This window comes from Herpailurus yagouaroundi, unplaced genomic scaffold, assembly GCF_014898765.1.
Source record: "Herpailurus yagouaroundi ecotype Mexico unplaced genomic scaffold, PumYag 250, whole genome shotgun sequence".
Taxonomy (NCBI): Eukaryota; Metazoa; Chordata; class Mammalia; order Carnivora; family Felidae; genus Herpailurus; species Herpailurus yagouaroundi.
Window position 1 is genome coordinate 15181044 of NW_024412467.1, and position 25177 is coordinate 15206220.

General features: G+C 43.7%; 1 protein-coding gene across 1 annotated transcript in view; it reads left to right on the forward strand.

Annotated features, from left to right (window-relative positions):
* Window positions 1-25177, forward strand: part of ELOVL2 (ELOVL fatty acid elongase 2) — a 67568-nt gene that overhangs the window by 37232 nt on the left and 5159 nt on the right. The window contains exons 2-6 of the mRNA XM_040460297.1: window positions 8879-8942; window positions 13564-13751; window positions 18054-18131; window positions 21733-21904; window positions 24834-24958. Of these exons, the coding sequence (XP_040316231.1) occupies window positions 8879-8942; window positions 13564-13751; window positions 18054-18131; window positions 21733-21904; window positions 24834-24958 (627 nt within the window). The remainder of the gene's footprint in view (window positions 1-8878; window positions 8943-13563; window positions 13752-18053; window positions 18132-21732; window positions 21905-24833; window positions 24959-25177) is intronic.

A 25177-nucleotide genomic window follows, 5' to 3' on the forward strand; every position in this document is an offset into this window, starting at 1 on the left:
GCAAGAGTTCCCTACCTAGTTCATACCCTCAGTCTCACTTAGTTGCTTCCTCCAGAGCACAGTGCTGGGAGGTAGGTGCTGAGCCGGCAGGTGTTTCAGCGTAAAATACACGTAAATCTACATGATGTGACGTCAGCTGCATGAAAGCCAAAGAATTCCATGTGTTCGCTTCTAGCCATTCTCTAAACCTTCTGGTTTTATTCACAAATGTAAACACATTCTGATTCTTCAAACACACGAGAGACTGGCTGGCAACCATCCCTCAGGGTCCGTCAAAAGAACTGGCAACAGGGGCGCCTGGGTGGCGCAGTCGGTTAAGCGTCCGACTTCAGCCAGGTCACGATCTCGCGGTCCGTGAGTTCGAGCCCCGCGTCAGGCTCTGGGCTGATGGCTCAGAGCCTGGAGCCTGTTTCCGATTCTGTGTCTCCCTCTCTCTCTGCCCCTCCCCCGTTCATGCTCTGTCTCTCTCTGTCGCAAAAATAAATAAACGTTGAAAAAAAAAATTAAAAAAAAAAAAAAAAAGAACTGGCAACATTAGACAGCCATCCTGAGCCCTGGGAACAACACAGAGACCTCGTTGCGTGACAGTAATCCGGTTTGTGCCCCTTGTCTGTGGAAGGAGATGCCAGCTCCCTATCTCTCAGTTCTGTACAACTCAGCCTTGACCTTGAGGGTCCCAGGAATGTTTCAGATTGTGTCTGGTTAGTGTGAGAATGACACATTCCTGAGCTGGTTGGATCCCATATCCTAGCCTGCCGTCATCAAATGCTTCCGATTTCATCTTCTCTGAAACTTTTTTTTTTTTTTAAAGGTAAGGATTTGGAGACTGTGTCTTCTTACAAACTTAATAGTCTGTCTCATGACTTCAATGACTTTTGCTCATTTTAAAAAGAAATGAGGAAGGAGTTGGTGGTGGGAAATGACTATTCTGATCGAATTAAGGGTCTTTAAAGGTTCCATGAAGCCGTATCGACAAAACTGTATCAACACCAAGATCTTGAGTCATTGCATTATACAATATAATACCCATGATAGATAATGCTAAAACCCACAAAATGCCGAAAACACAAATAAAGGAAGGAACACGGAGAAGGAATGAGGGAAGGGGGGGAAGGAAGACAGGAAGAGGAAGGAGAGGGAGGAAGGAGTGGAGTTCCACGGACACAGGACTGGGTGGGAGTCCCAATCAGCATTGTGGTGGCAAAAAAGTAGGTGTGCTCTTCATGGCTCTCCTGCTGCCAGGTTCTCTCAGAAAATGGCAGCCGAGGCAGGAGCGCATGGTGAGCGTGTCCACCGGCACTGGGAGTTGCACGGCACATAGCTAGGAAGACCACCTCAGCTTCGCGTAAGGAGTCAGTCCAGTGGGTTTGCCTTAGGTGGGTCGCCGCTACCTCCAAGTGCTGGTCTTCCTGCTGGGAGTAGAGCGAGGAGCAGGTGCAGGACATCACGTGGGTGTTCTGCAGCGCTGCTCCCGCTGGCAGGGATGAGCGTGGTGTGAGGGGCGGTGATGGCGGGTACGGTGCTGGGAATGAGGTGGTGGAGGCTGGCTTGCTCTGAGTTCTGGCTCTTCCATGAGATAACTCCATTTCTGGTGTTCTTGATCCTCTTCTGTAAATCCTTCCCATATGGAATTCTCTCCCTTTGGCACGAGGCGCATCGCCAGCACACGTTGCAGTGCGGTTCTGCCGGCTACAGAGCCTCTCACTTACGCGTAATAGGAAAACGTCCTCATTTCACTTTCATTTTTGGAGGATATTCTGTCCTCCTAGCCTGTGGTCCCCGAGCAACCACTGATTTGCTTTCTGTCACATATGTAAGTTCGTATTTCCTCACGTTTTGTGTAAATGGAAACACACGGTATGTTCTCTTTCTCTCTCTCGGTCTAGCTTTCATGCAGCATCATAATTTTGAGATCTGTCCGTGTTGTCTGTGCATCGATAGTTCTTTATTTTTGCCCAGTTATATTTCGTTGTATGGATACCCCAGAGCTTACCCATTCACCTGTTGATGGACATTTGGGCGGTTTCCATTTTTAGCTATTAAAAATAAAGCTGCCATAAATATTTGTGTACAGGTCTTTGCAGGGATATATGTTTTATTTTTCCTTGAGTAAATATACGTAGAAGTAGCATGCCAGATCATGTGTTTTTACCAAACTGCTAAATTTTCAATGTGATTGCACCATTTTACATTCTCAGCAGCTGTGGTAAGCACGCAGGAATACACAATTAAAGAAGGCTGTACTTCCAATCTTTCCATCCTTCAGATATTGTTATACACAGCCATAAGTTAAATTGAAAGTCATGGAACATCCCACTGAGTATTTACCCAAAGAAAACAAAAACACTAATCCGAAGAGATACATGCACCCCTATGTTTAGCACACCACTGTTAACGATGGCCAAGCTATGGAAACAACACAAGCGTCCATCAGTATAAGAATGGATAAAGAGGATGTGATCTATATCAACAGTGCAATACTAGTCAGCCTTAAAAAATAAGATCTTGCCATTTGTGACAACATGGATGGACCTAGAGTGAAAGTGGAAGGAGTCCGAGAGAGAGAGACAAATACCATATAATTTCACTTATGTGTAGAATCTGAAAAACCAACCAGACAAAAGGAGAAACAGACCCACAAATACAGAGAACAAGCTGATGGTTGCCAGAGGGAGGGTGGGTGAGGGGATGGACAAAATGCTTCAAGAGGAGTAGGAGACACAGGCTTCCAGTTATGGAATGGGTAAGTCATGGGGATGAAAAATGCCACTTAGGGAATGTAGCCAGTGATAGTGTAATAGCATTGGATGGTGATATGGGAGCTGCACTTGTGGTAAGCACAACGTAGTCTATGGAGTTGTCTTGTCATATCACTGCGTTGTTCACCTGTAACTGATGTAACATAACAAGTGTACTTCAATAAAATAAAGTCATGGAATGTGGACTTTATTACCGTGTGGGCAAGGGGAAATCCCTGAGGTTGTTCTAGAAGTGGGATTGGAGAATGTTTGGCAGGGAATTCTGTGGCCTGGGGGACTTGGAACATAGTCTGAAGGGGCAGCTGTGACCAGGGGTGGGCATCTCCCTTGGCTCATAGGATTTCCTGTGTCGAGGGGCATGGCCTTGGGACGGCCAGCATGGGGCCCTCTGCAGTATGAGTTCAGGACAGCATGCCCCTTGCATGGGTCTAATGACAGTGCTGTTCCCTTCTCTTCCAGTCTGTCCAAACTCTAACCACCTTAAGTCCTCACTCCTGCAGTGTCTTCCATCAGTGTGGCAGTTCTGTGTACCTTCTTCTCAGTTGTTTGCTGTTTGCCTTTCTCTGTAGGTCTCACTTTCCAGTTTGCCTGTAGGCTTTTGAGTTGACCACTATGCCTTTTTTGTCCTCATATGTCTGACAAAGCGTTAGTACATAATGGCCATTCAAAATGTTGGCTGAATGACTGACGTGCTGCCTGTACTGTAGTTTGCTGATTTGTCTTAGCTCCTAGGTTATTGTGTTAGTGTTGGGACATCAGCCAGCATGCTTTTACGTTTACAGTAAAACATGCTTTGACGTTTACAGCAGCTATTAACGCATCACCCAAGCGGTGCTCTACCCTGCTGTGCTAAGCCTTCATCCTTGGTTGACTAATGCTACCCCGACTCTGTACTTACTACACTTAGGTTTACTGATCTAGGGTAAATTTTCATTTGTTCTTATCTCCTCATTGTCTCTTAACATTGTATCCTTGCTAACTGTATTAAATAGTCCAGAAATAAAGAGGTCATTTTTATTCCAGTTTCTGATTTTCTCAGTATTGACTTTATTTCCACCTATCATGTGAGTCAGTAGAGACCCTGGCTATAAACATTTCCTGAGTGAATCCCATCTCAGTCTATTTGTATATGATGATTCTTCTTCCTGAAATGCTCTTTCTTCCCCTTCTCCATCTAGACGATGTCCTAAGAGTCTTTCAGAACTCAACAGCAGTAGCATCTCCTTCTGGAAGGCTTCTGTTTTTAAGAGACCTATATTAAATTTCCTACCTCTGTGTTCTTTTGTTTGTTTCGGGAGTACAACATAATAATTCAGTATTTGTATATATTGCAAAATGATTGTCACACTAAGTCTGATTCACATACACAGTTCAAATTTTTTGTGTGTGATGAGAACTTTGAAGATCTGTTTACTGCCTTAGCAATTTTCAAATATACAGTACAGTGTTAATTATAGTCATCATGCTATAGATTATGTCCCCATGATTTGTTCATTTTACACAGAAGTGTGTACCCATTTTGCCCACCCTCCCCACGCCACTGCCTCTGGCAACCACCAATCTGTTCTGTGTATCTGTGAGTTTGGGATTTTTGTTTTGTTTTTGTTTTTTAGATTCCACAAAAACTGACCTATTTATTTTTATTTACTGAAGCATAATTTAGATACCATGTTCTATTAGTTTCAGGTACACAACATATTGCTTCAGTTCTATACATTACTCAGTGCTCACCATGATAAATAGTCACCGTGTGTCACCAGACAATGTGATTACAGTATTATTGACTGTATTTTTCATCCCCATGACTTATCTGTTTTATAACTGGAAGTTTGTACCTCTTAATCCCATGTATTTTGCCTGTCCCCTCACCCACCTCCCCTCTGGCAACCACCAGTTTGTTCTCGGTATTTAAGTATATTTTTTTCTTTGGTTTTTTAGATTCCACATATAAGTGAAATCATGTGGTATTTGTCTTTCTTTGTCAGACTTCTTTCACTTAGCCTAATACCCTCTAGGTCCACCCATGTTGTCACAGATGACAAGATCTCACTTTTTTTTATGGCTGGCTAATATTCCAGTGTGTGTATACATCACATCTTCTTGATCCACTCATCTGTTGATGAACACTTGGGCTGCTTCCATGTCTTGGCCGTTGTAAATAGTGGTACGATAGACATAGGGGTGCGTATGTCTTATCAAATTAGTGTTTTTATTTCCTTTGGGTAAGTGCCCAATAGTGGTATTACTGGATTATATGATTGTTCAGTTTTAATCTTTTGAGGAACCTCCATGCTGTTTTTCACAGTGGTTGCACCAATATGTTTTTCCACCAACAGTGCATGAGGGATCCCTTTTCTCCACATCCTACCAACAACACTTTTTTATTTCTTGTCTTTTTGATACTAGCCATTCTGACAGGTGCGAGGTGGTATCTGATTGCATTTTTCAATTGCATTTCCCTGACAATGAGTGACGTTGAGCATCTTTTCACGTGTCTTTTGGCCATCTGTGTGTCTTGTTTGGAATAATGTCTGTTCATGTCCTCTGCCTATTTTTTAATTGGAATATTTGTTTCTTGGTGTGGAGTTGTCCATGTTCTTTATCTATTTTGGATATTAATCCCTTATTAGATATATCTTTTGAAAATATCTTCTCCCATTCAGTAGGTTGTCTTTTCGTTTTGTTGATGGTTTCTTTTGCTGTACGAAAGCTTTTTATTTTGGTGCAGTCCAAAGTTTACTTTCACTTTTGTTTCCCTTGCCTGAGGAGACATCCGTGAATATATTGCTAACGGCAGTGTCCAGGAAATTACCTCCTATGTTTTCTTTTAGAAGTTTTATGGCTTCAGGTCTCACATTTAGGTCTTTAATCCATTTTAATTTTGAGTATGGTGGTAAGAATGTGGTTCACTTTTACTCTCTTGCCTGTAGCTCTCCATTTTTCCCAGCAGCATTTATTGAAAAGACTGTCTTCCCGTTGTGTGTATTCTTGCTTTCATTGTCATAGATTAATTGACCATATAGGTTTGGGTCTATTTCTGGGTTCTTTTCTTTTCCATTGATCTGTGTGTCTGTTTTCATGCCAGTACCATACTGTTTTGACTACTACAGCTTCGTGGTATATCTTGAAATTTGGACCTGTGATACCTCTAGCTTTGTTCGTTCTCAGGATTGCTTTGGCCATTTGAGGTCTTCTGTGGTTCCATTCAAATTTTAATACTTAATTATTCTATTTCCATGAAAAACATGGTTGGTATTTTGATAATGACTGCATTGAATCTGTAGATTGTTCTGGTAGTATGGACATTTTGACAATATTAATTCCTAATCCATGAGCATGGTATATCTTTAGATTTGTTTCTGTTATCTTCAGTTTTTTTCATCAGTGTCTTCTAGTTTTCAGAGTACAGATCTTTAACATCCTTGGTTAAATTTATTTCTAGATATTTTATTCTTTTTGATGCAGTTGTAAATGGGATTGTTTAAATTTATTCTTTTACTTCATTATTAGTGTAGAAATGCAACAGATTCCTGTACATTAATTTGTATCTTACAAATTTATTGGATTTATTTATTTGTTTTAATGATTTTTGATGGGAGTCTTTTAGGGTTTTCTATTTCAGTTATCTGCAAATAGTGACACTTTTCCTTCTTCCTTACCAACTTGGATTCCTTTTACTTCTTTTCTTGTCTTATTCCTGCACCTGTGACCTCCCAATACCACGTTGAATAAATGTAAGAGTGCACATCCTTGTCTCGTTCCTGATCTTAGAGCAAAAACTTTCGGTTTTTCACTGTCAAGTATGATGTTAGCTCCTGGTGGGTTTTTCAAATATTGCCCTTATTATGTTGAGGTATGGGCCCTCTAAACCCATGTTGTTGAGAGTTTTTTTCATCATGAACGTATGTTGTATTTTGTCAAATGCTTTTTTGGCATCTATTGAGATGATCATATGGTTTTTACTTTTCTACTTACTAATGTGATATATCAATTGCTTTGCAAATATTGAACCACCTTTGCATCTCTGAGATAAACCGCACACGATTGTAGTGAATAATCCTTTTAATGTATTGTTGAATCTAGTTTGCTAATATTTGGTTGGATTTTTGCATCTATGTTCATCAGAGCTATTGGCCTGTAGTTTTTGTTTGTTTTGTCATGTTTTTGTAGTGCCTTTGTCTGGTTTTATTATCAGGGTATTGGTGTAGAATGCCCTTTCTTATTCATTTTTTCACTCTCTGCTCTCTCTTCATTATCTTCCCCTCTGCTTTCTTTTATTTCTGGTCTTCTACTGTGACTTAGTTTCTGCAACATTGTAGAACGAATACAAGCTTTGTGACCTTTAGAGTTTTCTTAGACCTCCAGATGTTGGAAAATGGAGTTTGGACTGTAGCAAACAGACCAAAAACCTTTAAACATGTGTGGGTGGATGTGGCAATGAGAGGAAGATTTCACTGGTATTTGTTATGAAGGTGGATATATCAGTGAGATTAACATTCTTTGCTCAAGAATGAGAGGCCTCAGGACAGATCTTCTCTGTTCTAATGGCAACACAAATCTTAACTCTGTCACACTGAAATGTGAGGTTAGCGACCTTTTCAAGACTGGAGGTCTCCTGAGATATCCTTCATGGAAACCAAAACACTCTAAAAATTTCCAATCTTGGTTTAGCCCAGATACCTTTTATAGAGATACTATGATATAATAAAGGTCCTAATACATGACCAGCAGGTGTAGGTGCTAACAGATGTCGTCATTAAATCTTCTTCCACTCTCTCGAGCTTCCTAAAGTCCGCAAATACCTAAGTTTCCTTGAAATTTTCTCAGGATCAAAGTGACAAGTAAGAAATAGGTCTAAATGGTAGAGGCTGATCACCAAACCTGCAGATCTTCTTTTCAAATGCCAGCAAGTTAATTCTCTTCTTTGGCACTTACGCTTTCCTTGCAAATGAGATGCTTTGACTGCACTCCGGTGGCTGATTATAGAGAATGTTCTAGATGAACATCCTGAGAGATGACGCTCACCTCACCAATCCACCAGCCCCAAATCATCATCAAAGATCCCTTTCCCACGAACACTGGGCAAATTTGTCTTTTCTTCCCTTTGCTTGAGGAGGTGCACTAGACCATTGTAGGCAAGGTTAGGGAACACCGTCACAGGTATTTTGAGCAACATAATAGCACACCAGAATGACCAGGAGCTAAATCCAGAGCCTGTAGCCAGTTTAGCAACCATAAGGTTCTTAGCAGAAATTCTCCTATCCTGAATCCAGTTAAAGTGGCAGTAATCACCTGATGTACCCTAGAGATGCTGTTTATTGTAATATTAAATATATATTCATGTATAAGAAAGGTTTTGAAAACGAACAAAATATAAAGGTTTTTAGATTATGGAAAAAATAGCTATAGTGCTTCATTGCCTTATTTGAAAAATAAGTCCCCTTTAAAGCTTTAGATTGAACTTCGTGAAATACAGTTCAGCTGAATTTTTATTTAACAATTACATTATATCCTGCAGGTGTAGACCCTCCCTGTTACTTGCACGTGACTCCTGTTAATTGCAACAATAGAAGTTGCTTATGGAAAAGCTTCTGCCTCTAAGCATTTTAGAGGGAAATGGAATTAAGGTCAATAATCCTTCAGTGTTTAAAAATGTACCAAGCCTAGGGGCGCCTGGGTGGCGCAGTCGGTTAAGCGTCCGACTTCAGCCAGGTCACGATCTTGCGGTCCGTGAGTTCGAGCCCCGCGTCGGGCTCTGGGCTGATGGCTCAGAGCCTGGAGCCTGTTTCCGATTCTGTGTCTCCCTCTCTCTCTGCCCCTCCCCCGTTCATGCTCTGTCTCTCTCTGTCCCAAAAATAAATAAACGTTGAAAAAAAAAAAAAATGTACCAAGCCTGTTTTTCAGGACTGCCTCTTTCCTTTCCTTAGGCAACAGAATTTTTTCCTTCTAAATCTACACAAGCTTGTGAAGGATGGGGCTGCGTTTAACTGGTCCCCTTCCCTGTAAGTGTTTGCAGCCGAAAGTCCTTGAAGCGAGGACTTGGAGATTCTGGCAACTACATGTCTGTTTTGAATTTCCCAAAAAACCGAGTTAAATAATGTTTTCTTTTATCTTTTCAGGAGCATCTAAAGGCTTTTGATGATGAAATCAATGCTTTTTTGGACAATATGTTTGGACCTCGAGGTGAGTAAGCTACTTGAGAATTTCATGTGGAAGGAAACTATTTAGTTGTAGAAGAGGGTTTTGTCATTTCTGGTGTTTTTTCTTTTTCTTTTTTAATGTTTATTTATTTTTGAGAGAGAGACATACACACAGAATCCAAAGCGGGCTCCAGGCTCTGAGCTGTCAGCAAAAAGCCTGATGCGGGGCTCGAACTCACAGACTGGGAGATCATGACCTGAACCAAAGTCGGACACTTAACCGACTAAGCCACCCAGGCACCCCTCTGGTACCTTGAGGACAGTATGGTACTTAACATTTAGAGATCTAACTTCCCTCCCCTTTGATATCCTTCTCCAGAACATCTAGAAAGCCTCAGTGCACCCGCTCAACCTTCCTGGGATTAAAGTTCCAGGAGCCACAAGCAGGGACAGAATGCAGCGAAGCCCTTCCCGTCGTGTCTCTCGGGCCACCAGAGCAGGCCGGAGCCACCTGCTAACCGGGACTACTTTCTCTCCTGGCGCCACCGCCCACACACCTTCCACCTTCCTCACCCGCGCAGTCACCTCTCCTCTTTCCGCCCTCGGGTGTCTGGGGGCGTGAGCTCGCTCCGCCCGTGCTGTGGGCTGGAGCCCCTGCGCGCCCCCTTTTGTGTGTCACCCGTCACTTAGACTCACTGCAGCGTGCCGTCCCCCTGCAGCGCTTCTTACGCTTCCCTGGGCATCTTAGTCACCCTGCATAGCTTGCAAACAAGTGGATGTTTTCCAAACAACGTGTTTCGTTTCACTTAGGCCTCGCTGGTTCACAAACCGTGGCGAATCTGTGCCTCTCTCCGGGTTCTTTCCTCAGCACTGTTGGGTTAGGGAAATGGAGGGAAATGAGGTTTTCCTGTCTCTCAAAAACCTCCAAACAGCATCGTTTAGAGACTACTTAGACCACTCCAGTCTCTGCCTAGGCTTTATAAACGTCTGATGAACGACTGTTTGTATGATTTTAATATAATGGTGCTGTGTGATTATTAGAGCTTTAAAAATATTTTCAGTCGCCTCCCCCCCCGGCCCCCCCAACCACCATTTGTCCTCGTGGTGACCCCGTGGGGTAGGCAAGGCAGGATCTGTGTATCGCATAAGCTCCCTTATTGAATATGTTCTCTGCCTCACAGTTCTTGTGGGTGCAGAGGAGGACGGTTCACGTAGAGGGCACGCAGGGTTTCTTGGCAACTGTGGCTTCTATTGGACCCTTGCACCAGAGCGTGGAACAACAGTGTTTCTGTTCACACCGAGCTGTGCCTTTGCTAAGATTGCTGTGATCTGGAACTATGTGGCTAGGGGTCCACGTACGGAGAGGATTGCAGTTTGTTTACTCAGCTCTGGTCATGTTTATAGAAGGTTCTTTGTGGCGAGGAGATGGGAAGATTGACAGTTGACAACTGGGTCGGGTGACCTCCATGGTGACAGGGAATCTAGCATCTGGGCCGTCCAGCATCCCCTTTCCCTTTCCCAAAAGTGGCACAAGCTTAAGTTGACTGGCAGGCCACCTAGCAGACTTCCCGGGTGTCCCCAAGTCTCTTCTGTAATCACCTTTTCCACGTTGGCATCAGGGGATCTTGTCCTGGGCAGATACCTGACGCAGATGCAGTTAACCATTAACGTCCCAAAGGTAGGATAAATCTTACTGCAAGTATTTGTTCCTCTCTCTGGGCTGGGACAGTTAACTCTCCTCCTTGACAAAAGCGGCAAGCATTTACAGGACCATGACAAAAGAAAACGAACCACTGGAGGTGCTGTATTTTGTACTGGGCTCATCCTGCCGGTTGGCCTAGATTGCATGACTCAGAACTCAGTGGAGGTATGGGTGAGACACGGTGGGAGCGTAAGACCTGGGGTCTGTCTCTAGGCGGGAGGTCAGACTGCCACCTCGACGGTAATTGCAAAGCAGTGAAGCAGACCACGTGTGTTGGTTTCCCTGGGCTGTAGTAACCACGTGCCACAAACCACGTGGCTTAAAGCAACAGTGGTTGATTCTCTCACGGTCCAGAGGCTACAGGTCTGACATCAAGGAGCTGGCAGGGCAGTGCTCCCTCTGAGTTTCTAGGGAAGAGTGCTCCCTGCCTTTCTCCCAGCTTCTGGCGTTGCCGGCAATCTCTGGCATTGCTTGGCTCAGAGATGTATCTCCCTGTTCTCTGCCTCCATTTGCACGTGGCTTCTCCTCTTCGCGTCCCTGTGTCCACATCTCCGCTTGTAATATAGGACACCGGTCACAGCGAGGGCCCACCTAGTCCAGTACGACATCTTCTTAACTGGGTCAGACCTGTGAAGACCTTATGTCCAAGTAAGGTCACAGTCACGCGGGTATCAGGAGTTCGGACTTAACCATATCTTTTGGGGGACACCGTTCAATCCATAACACCATAACAGGAGGTGGGGTAGCAGTTTAGTGCAAATATTTAACTGTTTCACTCTCTGTGGGTCAATTGTTCTCAAACATAAACTGGCAATAATTACATCACCTATGTGGTGGATGCATCTGTTACCTGCACTGTGGTGATGGCATCGTGGGAGTTTGCATAAGTCCAAACCCATCAAATTATGCACATTAAATATGTACAGGTTTATCAGTTATACCTCAAAACTATTTGAGATATCAACTATATAATTAGATTACTTTGGGAATTAAGTTAATACATGTAAAAAGCTTTATTAGGACAGTGCCTGGCACAGAATAAGTGTTCAGTAAATATAAATTGTGATAACAGTGTTCCAGCCATAATAACACATTAATTATAAAATTATAATTACATTGTTACGCAGGTGGAGAGCTGTAGTAGGAAAGGGTAAGAAGAAGCAGCTCCCTTCCGACGGCAGGACATTTATCTGGTTTTTAGAGGATGCGTAGGATGTATTTTATTATTATCTTTTTTTTTTTTTAATTTTAGAGAGAGTACGAGTGGGGGAGAGGGGCAGAGGGGGAGAGAGAGAATCTTCAGCAGGCTCAGCACTGAGCCCAACACGGGGCTCGATCCCACAACCCTGGGATCATGACCTGAACCAAAATCAAGAGTCGGTTCAACTTACTGAGCCACCCAGGCGCCCCATGGGTGCATAGGATTTGGATTCAGAGGTGAACATTAGGAAGTGACACACGGGACAGACTTTTCCGACCAGTGATTTCCTGCAGGTTGTGTGAAGGTAGGTCTCTGCTAGTCACACGAATGCTGAGGTGGGTCCCCTCGCCTGCCGTGTTCTCTCCATCACAACTGGAGGAGTTTACAACAGAACAGGTGATGGGACAGAGCCTGAGAAGGCACTTTCCTCTGTGCTGTCCGTCAGGTGGGGTGGAGTAAGGGGGGCTGGCGTGCGAGGGGTAGAGTGGAGCAGAAAGAGGGGCGGAGGCCTGGGGAGAGCAGAGAGAGGGAGGAAAGGGCATGATCAGCTGGAGAAACCAGCTCCTTCCAACCGCATTTACAGAGATTAAAAACAACGTGCCAGTTTTTTTTAATTGTGGGCCAAATTATTTGCTTTATTGAAACAACAAAAAAGAGCAGAACAGAGAACTAAAATCACTTTGTGCCTACCGTTCTATTCAGATGTTAATTAATTATCTTACAGATCTATTATGTGTGTTTTATGTAGATTTTTATGTTTTCACCCTCCAGAGCAAGGAACACTTGCTGTATCTTGGTTCTTGCCTCCTAGCTATTGATACTTCTAGTCCATGGTCAGGTTTCAGTCCTCGGTTATATTTTCTGCCCTCACCTCTGAATCATCAGCCCCCAAGGCTTTGCCTTCTTCAGCTTCCTGTGGTTGTTGGGTTCAGTCCCACGGCTCTGGCTCAGCTGAGCTCTAAACTCTGCCTGGTTTACCGCACGGTGGTCCTCACCGAGCTGCAGGGTGTGGGGTGTGTGAACCAGTATACGCTGTCGATACCCCTTCTCTCCTGCCTACTCCAGACTCCACCGAGGAAGGCAGCACCGGGTGGAACGTGCTGGGCAGCAGAGGTGAATTCAGATCCTGACGCTGCTGTCCCCTGCTGTGTGGCCTCGGCAGGTTACTGTAGCTTTCTGAGCTGTTTTTCATCCACAGGATGGCATGATGGCACGTCCTGTTTACAGAGTTAGAATAAATAAACATAGTAACCGTTCCGGAGAAGACGCTAGAACTCTTACCGCCCGCCTTGATCACCTGTCCCCGTCACTCAGGGTTCAGCCTAAGCCCTGTTTGCTCCATGAGATCTTCCTTAACTCCTCCCACCCCAGGGGTTTCTTCTTCAGAACTGTAACTCCAGTCCTGTTTATCGCGGCTTATTACTCGGGTTCTTGTGGGTTCTTGTCGTATTGTTATTTGTTGTATCCAGTGTGGAACATACAATATATGTGACAGGAGGTCTTAAAAGTTCTCATGACAAGAAAAATTTTTGTAACTATGTAAAGTGATGGATATTAAGTACACTTATTGCGGTGATGATCTTGTAGGGTGTGCAAATATTGAATTGTGTTGTGCTCCTGAAACTCATGTTCTACCTCCGTAAAAAACAAAAGGCCAAACAAAAAAAAAAACCCAAAACTTTTTAAATACATGTGATAATATTTTAAAACTAAACAGAAGCACCCCCCTTTAGGATTCTCACTGTATTTGTTTCCTTTCAGATTCTCGAGTCAGAGGATGGTTCATGTTGGACTCTTACCTTCCTACCTTTTTTCTTACTGTCCTGTATCTGCTTTCAATATGGCTGGGTAACAAATACATGAAGAACAGACATGCTCTCTCCCTCAGGGGTATCCTCACCTTGTATAATCTCGGAATCACACTTCTCTCCGTATATATGCTGGCAGAGGTAAGTGTCTATGTAGGAATGCTGGAGTCTGGTAAGTGAGCGTCTCTGAGAAGTAAATCTGGCCTTCCAGAACTATCCAGCGCTGCTCTCAGTACCGTTCCTCAAGATCTCAGGAGCTGTTCCAGCGTCTGATATTGTTTCGTCAGAAAATCTTGGGGAAATCTTTGTTTCTGAGAATTTTTCTCATCCCAATTTAGGCCTGTTTCTTTCTTTAAAAAAAAATTTTTTTTTTAATGTTTATTTATTTTTGAGAGAGAGAGAGCGTAAGCAGGGGGGAGGCATAGAGAGAGGGAGACACAGAATCCGAAGCAGGCTTCAGGATCCTAGCTGTCAGCACAGAGCCCATCGTGGGGCTCAAACCCACATACCGTGAGATGGTGACCTGAGCCAAAGTCACTTAACCAACTGAGCCACCGAGGCGCCCCTAGGCCTATTTCTCGAATCCTTAGTCTTTCACTATAATTCAAAGTCACAATTTAGATCTGAATGGGCCTTTAAAGCTCATACGTGCTAGTTTTCTCCTTTTACAGATGATGATACTGAGGCCTGGAAAAGTTACATGACTTGCCTGAGAATAGACGGCTCTTGAGGACAGAGCAGTTTTTAAGTTAAAAATCAAATGCAGTTAGTCGGAAATACAGACACACAGTCCCTTAAAGACTACTCCCTCCATCTTTGGTCCCCCGTGACGGGGGCATCGCGGTTTCTGAGGACTGACTTCGGAGTCCCAGGCTGAGATTCCAGCCCCGCTCCTGCTGCCCTAATTACATCATGCATCGCCCGTTCCTTTGTAACGTGCCAAACCCAAGGCATTTTACAAGAAAGGGAACAAGTAACAATTGCGCTTTCTGTACAACCCAAAGCCTGCTTCACTCTGCCTGCCACAAAGGAAAATCAACAAGTGCCAAATAAACCTGCTCCAGCAAGCAGAGGGAAAACAAAAACAAGACAAAACCTTTCATAGGGAACAGGATAAAATCATTCATGTCAGTTACAAATGGCTGACAATGGCACAAGTATAGTTGCCTTCCTGGTCCTTGAATTCTAAAAGAAGATAAATCCTCACGTAAAATGTAGATCCTCTCGGCCACAGAGTTCAATCTGTGCATTGCTCTGCTGTGCACCATTCTGAAGATGCTTAATAACCATTACTTAACATGACTTACAACACCGATGCCCACAGTTCCGTGATCTGAGTGCAGATGGAATTCAGGGTCTAGAAAGCCCCCCCTATAGTCCTGTCGCATCAGTGATCCTAATTTACCTGACTCTAGAGGGGGAATTTTTATGTAGGTTTTCAACGAGGTAAATCTTAGTTCACTAGAGGAGCTTGCGAGACAGTGATTGACAGTGATTGTTTCTTCTTGGGGAAGAAACAAAGGGAAAGATATTCTTCCTTAGATTGTTTTCAGAAGCAGCACCTGTGTCAGAAGGGCAGCCGAATGTCTGACCACACTGGAAGCCCAAATACCAGCTGGAGACTTTGGAGTAGTGGAGTCAGCAGATGCGAATGCAGGTGTCACTGTCTGTAATTCTGGGGCAGTTAATTAGGCTCTCTGACCCTTACACGACTTGTCTTTAAAATGGAAATATGGGGGGCGCCTCAGTGGCTCAGTCAGTTAAGTGTCCAGTCATGATCTCGCAGTTCGTGAGTTCAAGCTCCGCATCAGGTTCTGTGCTGACAGCTCAGAGCCTGGAGCCTGCTTCGGATTCTGTGTCTCCCTCTCTCTGCTCCTACCGCACTTGCACTCATGTTCTCTGTCTCAAAAATAAATAAACATTAAAAAAATAGAGGTCAAATGGAGATTTGGTCCTCGTTCTACTTAACTCATGAGTCTGCTAGAAGGATTAGTCAGTTCTGTTCAGTCAACATTCTGTGAGCATCCACTAGGTGCTGTGAATTGTATACTCAGCCAAGGAGATATTAAGACGGGTAACATGTGATTTTTGTACTTGAAAAGCTCATAGACCAGTATGCAGCAGGAGTTCATGAATATGAAAAACTGTAAATATTAAGGTGAATATTATTCACCATTAACAGGAATAAGAACAGTAGTGTTTGGACAAGTAAATGGCTTCGACCCGTTTTTAGGGAGAACGTCGGTACTTAGTCCCTTCCCTACAAGAATGTTATCCATTGCTTGTCCAATGTGCTCTTCTCACACTCCTATAGCTCTTGGTTCAAAGTTACCGCTGTTGATTGCCTCCTGCTGTCCTCTGATTGTAGCCTCTTCCAGGGCAGGCATACGGTCTTAGACACTTTTGGGGTATGTGTAACAGCCACTAGTTGATGGGTTGATTGAACCTTGCTAACTTGTTAAGCCCAGTTCAGATGTTTGCTTGGGCCAGGAAGGTACTGCTAAAATTACTTAGAGTCTTTCAACAAATACGTATGGAGTTTCTACAGCGTGTCAGATTCTATTCTAGGCTCTACAACCCCGCCTTTCCCCTTGCAACGCTGACCAGTGGTGGGCTGGTGGGGGGGCAGGAAGACCTCTGATATTTGAGCAGAAATCAAGCATATGAAGATCTGAAGGAACTGTGTTCGTGCAGAACAAGCAGCAAACGTAAAGGCCTTGGGGCAGGAACAAGCTTGGGATGTTCAAAGACCACAAAAAAGAAACAGTGCAGCTAGACCTCCGTGGTCAGAGGAGGGGATGGTTCATGACGAGGCAGAGCGGTGGCAGAACATAGAGGGCCTTGTAAAGAGTTTGGCTTCTATTCTGAGTATCGTGGCAGGCCACTGGGGGATTTTAACGAGGGGAGTGATCAATCTTCCATCTCGGATACATGGTTGCGTCCGCTACATGGAAAATGAACTGGGACAGTGAGCTGGGGGCAAGAGCGGAAGCAGAGTCCAGGAGACGGTTGGAGCGCTGTTGTCACAGATGCCGGTGGCCTGGACTGAGGAGTTGGAAATGGGGAGAAGCAGAGGGATCCTAGACCTCTTTTGGAGCAAGCTAGGCTCCACCTCCTAAGGCTAACCCTGTCCAACAGCCTGGTTTCCTTTCCTTCAACACCCAGGATGGATGGCTCCCGTCTGCCAAGCCCCCCAGGGGATAAGCAATGGACCTGTGCAAGGCACATAGAGTCTTTCATAGAGCGGCTGCTTAATTCTATTTAGGTTTTAAATTGTCAGACAGTTTTAAACAATCTGAATGGTTTTTTTTAGTAGTTTGACGGCTTTCAGTGTTCGATTTTAACATCCTATCACTCCCCCTGTGTATTTCTCTGCAGGGTGTATCTTTACACATCTCTGATGAGCAGCCACAAATAGTAGGCCTTTGCATACCTTATGTAACACGTTAACTAGACTCCTCATGGTGATCATTTAACAATATACACAAATATCAAATATGCAGAAGTCCTTGGCAAACTTGTCAGGAGCATAGGTTTCTTTTTATATCCAGAGATAGTTTTCATTCAGCAATTGTAAACGACTGCCTACTATTGCTGAAGTTGGAAAGGTTAAACATTTTCCTATAAATAAAATTTGATGAAGGGGAAAAATACCGTCTGTACCTGCTTTGTGTTCTAGAATCTTAAGTTTTTACAGTAATAGCCAGAAAGAAGAGAGAGAGAACTTCTTTGGCAGAATTTTCCACAAAGTATAAAAAGCTTATTTTCTCATAATTTATTGGGTGTTTTCTATGTGCTGGGCATTGGGCAAGGAATGGTGAATTCAAAGATGAGCAAAAAACACACAGATCTTTATGGAAACTTTCGGTTTTTGAACATAATGAGGGATATAAATATTAATCATTTATAATCACATACATGATTGAGTACCAAGTAGCATAAATACAGTGAAGAAAATGATTTAAGAACCTTTGAGCCCTGTTTTCCCATCTGTAAAATGGTAATACATATGTACGTAATAAAATTATGGAGATGATCAGCTAAGGTAAATATAAACCAATATAAAGTATTATTAAAATTTTAGTGTAGTTTTTGCATTTGTTTATATTTAATTCTGTGTTTTACCTGTGGAAACATACGACTAGATGATTCCTTACATAAAATATTATGTTACTCAAATAATAGCTAAACTCTGTTACTTTGGGCCAATGTAAAGTTCAGAAGTAAGTTGTACCCATTAAAGCATACCAACTATTGGTATCTATTCAACAGCAAGAATTAATTCCTTTGATAACATGTTTGGGGACAGGATTGAGAAAGTCAGATGCTGGGAAGTTTCTACTCAGACCTTGAACAGACAGACGCCAGTCAGGAACATGAATGGGAAATCTAGTCCTCTTTCAAATGTTCGTGTTAATTTTTCCCCCTCTGTTTCTTTGGCAGCTTATTCTCTCCAGTTGGGAAGGAGGCTACAATTTACAGTGTCAAGATCTCACCAGTGCAGGGGAAGCCGATGTCCGGGTAAGTCTTGAGAAACTAATAGACCATCTGTAACCGTTCCTCCTAGAAAAGGAGAGGAGGCCTTATCCTTCCAGATATGAGGATGGGGCTGGGATTACATAAGAAAGGGAGTCATGTTCTGATAGAAATACTTGGTAACAAAAATGTTTTCCAAATGTCCAACCATGGGGGAGCTGATTGAATAAACCATGGCTTGTCCAGGAATGGTTCCTTTTGCAAAACGGAATGACGAAGATCTCTATGCTGTTACAGAGTAATCTCTGGGACGTGATCTCAGTTAAAAAACAAAACAAAACAACTTGCAGACCGTGTTTATAATATAGTACCTTCTGTGTAAGAAGTGATATGAATATGTGTGTGTGTGTGTGTGTGTGTGCTTTTAAAACAAACCATGGTAGAATAAACCAAAACCCAACAAAGTGTTTCCTTTTGGGTGAAGGAACTGGGCAGAGGTGGTAGGGATGGAATACTTGATTTTGGAACCATTAAGTGTTTTACATTATTTGAAACAAAATTAATTTTAAAAAGAAAGCAAGGCAGCCTTCCTCCCAAAACTTGGAAACTCAAAGAAATGGATATACCCGTGTATTAAGTGACTTTAAAACATGGTGTTTTGACTGACCATCCCTCGGGGATGTATCTTAACAGTATTCAGTAATTTTTTTGATTGCTATTAATGAAAATACTGGTGTTGCTTCTCTGAGACTGTTAAAGGTACACTGTAGGATGAAGTTAAGTATTTAATAATCTTAATATCATTACAACTAGTATTTGAGACCTAGAAAAGAGATACCAATTAAAAAGTCAAGCGAACACTGATCATAGATTCAAATTGGAAATATCAGAATTAGCTTTATTCTTTCTAAAAACAAATGTGTTATTTAGCTCTATCTACAGAAAAGGCCTAGTTAGTCTCTGACAGCCCAGTGCAGTGAGGAGTGAATACCCAGATTGTGCTTTCTAAATATAATTTTCCACCAGAAGGGATTAGGATTCTTAGAGAATTGGCCAATTCCTGGGTTGGGGTGGGAAATGTGTATAAGCAAAATCAAGGACATCTGGTGACAGAAAGCACGTAAGCCGTCCAGACTACCCAGGTCATGACAAAAAGACCGAGGAGCCATCTTGAAGGGACTCCCAGCGTGCAAGATGGGACCATTCAAAAAGAATACTGACTGGAATGGGTTGAAGCATACCAAGTTTAGTAAAAACCCACGAGTTTAAAATGATACTAAAAAACACATTGTTGCCTTCTGAAGGTTGCTAGAACACCAGCTCTTTCTAGGGGAAAAATGTTAAAGGGAAAGAATCAAACATTGATCTTTGCTTTTCATGTGTGAATTTCCAAATAGAGGAAGAGAGAGAGCTCTTCTCTATAGAAAAGTGCATAAGTAACGAGAGAACTAGAAAATCACCCTTTTGCAACTCCTAGTGAAATCATGGATCTGTTCGGCCGTCATCCATAAGGGATAAAACTGTCGGGTGAGCGCTGAACGGAACTTCATAATAATTGGATTGGCTGTTAACACCTGAACTCTATCACGAAAGCCAGCGGGACGACCAGAAATGATGTGCCCTCCCAGCGTGATGTGCCAGGAAGTACACAGAACCATGGACTCGGAGTTCCTGCCAAATTCCCTAAGTCTCAGTCCATCAAGCCTCTAAATCTCATTGCTTTGCTTCAGAAAACGTGGGGGATAGAGAAGTTAAATAACATTAGGAATTCACAATATTAGAAATTCCATGCAATAACTGATCTAGTTTTTGTGAAGAAAAGACAGGAAGAGGGGAAGCAAGGAAAGGGGACTGTTACTGATTAGAAAAGACTAACAAACTTTATCAAATCAGTGCAAGCTGGACCTTGGTTGCATCCAGATTTAAATCAGTTCTAAAAGGCCATTTTTAAGACACTTTGACCATGGATGAGGCTATTGGTAGATATTAAGGAGTCCCTGATTTTATTAGCTAATGACATCGTGGTTATGGTGAAGTAAAAGTTTCCTTCCTCTCTGTTGGTAGTTTTTATAGATGAAATGATAACTTGCCTTTGCTTAGAATATGCTGTACAGCCCCTAAAAATGTTGAGAAATAGAATTGATCCAACAAATTGGAACCATATTGAAAGTTTTGAAGTTTAGTGATAGGTAACACAGGTTCCTTATACTTCCTCTCCTTGATTGAAATTTTCTATAATGAAAAACATGCTTATTAGCAGAAACCTTTTAATGAAAATCTTTCATAGTAAGATGTACATTTCAGAATGCATTTTAAAAAACATCTTCAAAGCCGTAGTATGAAAAAAGTATATATAGAGGTTTCTCTGCACCCATTTTATTTCTAACGTATTATCACAGAGCAGCGCACTTTGGGCTACCATACAATTCTCTAAAGGTCATTGTCGTTTTACATTTGTATTTGACTTAATATCTGTGAAGTTGGATCACACTCTCAAACATTAAGATGGAAACCAGCACATCTCCTTGTCTTCTTGGCAGGCAGACAATAGAGCATGATATTCTGACTTCAGAGTTCCTTTTACACACACTCTCCTCATACGTTTAAATGTTAGTGCTAAAAACACTGCCGTTCAAGTATTTCCCTGTGGCTGAGACTTGGAAGGGGCTCAGGAGGGAAAGTAGGAATCCCGACCCACCAACCACGTCAGTGAGGAGGGGGGAGCATCGTGATTTTTTTTTTTAAGTTTTTGTTTAAGTTCCAGTTGGCCAACATACAGTGTAATACTAGTTTCAGGTGTACAAGGTAGTGATTCAACACTCCATATGACACCTGGAAGCACCTGGATTTTAAATCTTCCGAGGAGGAGGAGACACGAAAACAGTAGTCGTCCACTTACAGACGGCTCCTGGGCTCCAGCACAGCTAAGAGACCAAACACGCGCACAGTAGGGAACTAGAGAAAAAATTAAGACCTAGTGTAACGAGCAGTAGCGATCTGTTGAGTGCTGAGCCCTGAGCAGAGATGAGACAGCCCCTGCCTTGTGTGATTTGCCCTCGGTGGCATTAACCCTCACGACACAGCCATGGTTACTGAAAACAGAGGCATAAAGCAGTTTTCAAATGCAAAGGAAGACGTGGCTGATGAGGCCTGAGAAAAGGCGAGAAGAGGGTTAGGAGGAGGCATTTAAGGGTGGTCCTCAAGGATGCCAGGCGTGCGGTAGGAAAGGAGGGTGGACGCGGGGAGAAGGGTGCCAGGAGGCCCAGGGGCCCCGTTGGCGGCGAGTGCCGGAAGAGGGAGCAGACGGCCTTGATGGCGCCCGGTGCTGTGCTCAGAGAGGGTGCTGGAAATCCCTGCGGGCGCAGGCTGGAGAACGAGCCCGTGTTCGGCGGGTGCAGGGGAGTCACCTGATCAGATCACGCGTGTCGGAGGGGCAACTCCTTTTCACCAGAGTGGGGTGGATTGCTGGGAATGAGGAGAAGCTGGGGGCAGAGATGCCAGGAAGGTGCTTTGGTGATGGCCTGAGACAGAAACGCCCACTGGTGGAGTGCGGCATCACGCAGGTTGCTGGGGGGGGGGGGGGGCAGCCAGGGGGAGCGTTTTCATTCGCTCACCTTTTCTTTTTCCTGTTTTAACATCCTTACAGGTAGCCAAGGTGTTGTGGTGGTACTACTTCTCCAAGTCCATAGAGTTCCTGGACACAATTTTCTTTGTTTTGCGGAAAAAAACCAGTCAGATTACTTTTCTTCACGTATACCACCATGCCTCCATGTTTAACATCTGGTGGTGTGTTTTGAACTGGATACCTTGCGGGCAAAGTAAGTTCTGTTGTTGCTTTTTCAGTTCCGTGTCCTGGGTCTCGCGAGGCCTCTAGTGGGTGCCTGGGGTCGAATATTGTTGTACTGATGTGGCTCTGGAGACGGAAGAGGGAGGCACACGGCGCAGCACGCGGCTGCCTGCGTGGCCAGTTTCGTGTCTTTCGTTCCTGCAGAATGGGAGCGTTACCTTAATTTGTGAAAATACATTTTGTTTTCCCTCTGCGCCAAATGTCCGCGGGCCAGAAGCACGCACCCCAGCTGGAGTCATTTTACTCCAGCACCAGGGGCTGAAGGACTCCTGTCGAAACAAATCCAGCACCTTCCACTTGGTGGAGGTCATCACTCGGCTGTCCTATAGATTGGACTTTTTTTTTCCATTCTGAAAAGTTAAAGGCACATCTCTGTGTGGCTTCCAATGTTTGTTTTAACTGAGAGCTACAATGCGCCTTATATCACAGCCTCTTTACGTGTATGCACTTTGTGTGGAACAGAAATTTCAGGAGCTATTTACCCTAGCTCTGTGATGCACTTTGGGTTTTTGTTGTTGTCATTTCATTAATTCTGTTGCACTTTTTCAAAAAGCTGATGACCGCTCTCACTGCATTGATTTCATAGGCATTAATGGGTCCCTTCTGACCTGCAGTGCAGACAGTGGTACTTCCTATGTGATTGTCTTATATCCCCAGCTTTAAAAATCTTCTGTGAAAACTCAGAACAGGTAAAACTTAAGTCAAAATGATTTGGGGATCTTAGAGATATTTTTTAAATGTCAAGGAGAGGGGCACCTGCGTGGCTCAGTCGGTTCAGCGTCTGATCACAGTCTCACGGTTCGTGGAATCGAGCCCCACGTCGGGCTCTGTGCTGACAGTGTGGAGCCTGCTTGGGATTCTCTCTCCCTCCCTCTCAAAATAAACTTAAAAAAATAAATAAAATGTCAAGGATATTTGGAATATATCTGTGACTATGAAGATGCAAATTAAAACCAGAGTGTGAAGCAGGAAAGTGCTGGAGATGAAGTGGTCAGAAAGATGTTTTTATTTTAACTCTCTCCTGGACCAGATCTGGCTTCTTGAGTTTAGTGATTAAAACTATGATAGACTTAATGCTGTCATCAATATACAGACCGTAATCAATATCAAGCAATTATCAAGGTTAAGTATTTTTTGTGATTGTCAACAATTTCATTACAAATCACTCAACATCTAAACCTCCTTCTCACGTAATCCCCGTGTAAAGACCTGGGATTCTTGTAGATGAAATGCTGTGTGTGTGACAATTCACAGTCAACCTAAAATATTATAAAAATCATGTCCCAGGGGCTCCTGGGTGGCTCAGTCAGCTGAGCATCCGACTTCAGCTCAGGTCATGATCTCACGGTCCGTGAGTTCGAGCCCCGCGTCGGGCTCTGTGCTGACAGCTCGGAGCCCGGAGCCTGCTTGGGATTCTGTGTCTCCCTCTCTCTCTGCCCCTCCCTACTCATGCTCTCTCTCTCTCTCTCTCTCAAAAATAAATAAACATTAAAAAAAATTTTTTTTAATCATACCCCATTAATTCACGGTAATGAAAGCTCACGTGGTAAAGAAATACTGCTGTAACCAGTTATTCCAGCCAGTGTTTGCTGAGTACTTACTAGATTCTGGCGGTGGTGTCTGAGCCACCCAGACACCCCTGTTTCTCATTCATTGATTTGCATGGATCTAACCAGACCTTGATTTAGACTGGGAAAACCAGGCTACAGAATTTAAATTCATTAGCCAGCGTAGGTACTGCACTTTTCAGTTTCCGTAGCATTATGCACTCAATCCCAGCACCGCCCAGAGAGCCAGTTACTGTCCTGCCCATTTCCCAGGTGACAGAATCAAAATTTACAAAGTAAAACTAATGTATCTAAGGGGCCATAGCTGATAGGGGTCCTCTAGCCCCACAGCCCCTTCCACCGCAGGACTGAGAGCTCACAGCCCAGCCACCTGGATCCCAAAGTAACAGAGGTAGTGTTTGCTTTGCCAGGCACTGTCGTGAGCACTTTGTGTGTATCGATTGGTCTAATCCTCACGACAGTGGGTTCCCGGTCTCCAACAAATAGACCCGTCTCTGACATCTCACCCCTTCAAACTAAATCCTTTTGCTTCTTAGCTGAGCAACATAGAACTTCTCTCTTTTTCCTTTGGTTTCCTGAAACACCATTTGCCCACGTTGACGGAAGCTACAGGGACTTCACAAAGGTGGCGGCAGGGGCAGGGGAGTGATAACGGCACAAGTTAGGACAGAAATGTCCTGCAATTGGATTTTAGATATTCCTTGTCCTAGAAGTCCATGAGATGGTCCAGCCACTGGGAAGCCTCACTGGCCAGTCCGTTCCGCGCCCCGCCCCCCCCCCCCGCCCCATCCCGTCCCAGCCTTCTCTCCTGCTGCACCTTCTCTCACCTTGCTCTAGCTCTCCTGGTTCTAGGTCCCTTTCAGGTAGAATTTATTAAATGTAAAGAGCAGCCTGATCTCCTGGACTCTTTAGCGCCTTGTTAAGCCCTATACCGAAGGCCCTCTTTCCACAGTCGGAATGGCTCATCAGAGGCGTAGTGGAAGCAGAGACACTTCTCTTTCAAAGGAATTCTGCCACCGGTTTGAAGCTAACATTTCATTTTCTCCCTGATCGCTCGATAGTAACAACAGCTTAAGGGACAGTAAAGCCTTTGCAAATCAGGAATTACCTGTTTGGTTGGCACTCTGACTGAAAAACCATCCAGTTTTGTCCTATCTCGGTGACTTTTGCGGAATCCTGGAGCAAGAGCGCGGAAACGAGGGTGAATTCACCGTGTGGATTGTGGCAGATGATAGTGCCACAGGTGTGACTCATCTTCAGCCGTGCTGCACAGGAAGAATCCGTCTCATTTGATGAAGAATGAGCAGTAATTTTTATCCCATACTTTTACAGGTTTCTTTGGACCCACACTGAACAGTTTTATCCACATTCTCATGTACTCCTATTATGGCCTTTCTGTATTTCCATCTATGCACAAGTATCTCTGGTGGAAGAAATACCTCACGCAGGCTCAGCTGGTATGTTATCCCTTCGTTCAGCTCCTCTCCCTGTGAAGCATCGAATATCCTCATGGAGGAAAGAAATCTGTCCCCATATGCAGAGGCTTTGCTATGTGTGAGGAGGCTGCCTGTTTTCCTCTAAAAAGAACCTTTTAAGGATTAAAATCTAGTGTGTCGAAATAAGCTACCTTATTCCTTGCCTCGAAGTGACAGTGATTTAACACAGACGTTAATTTT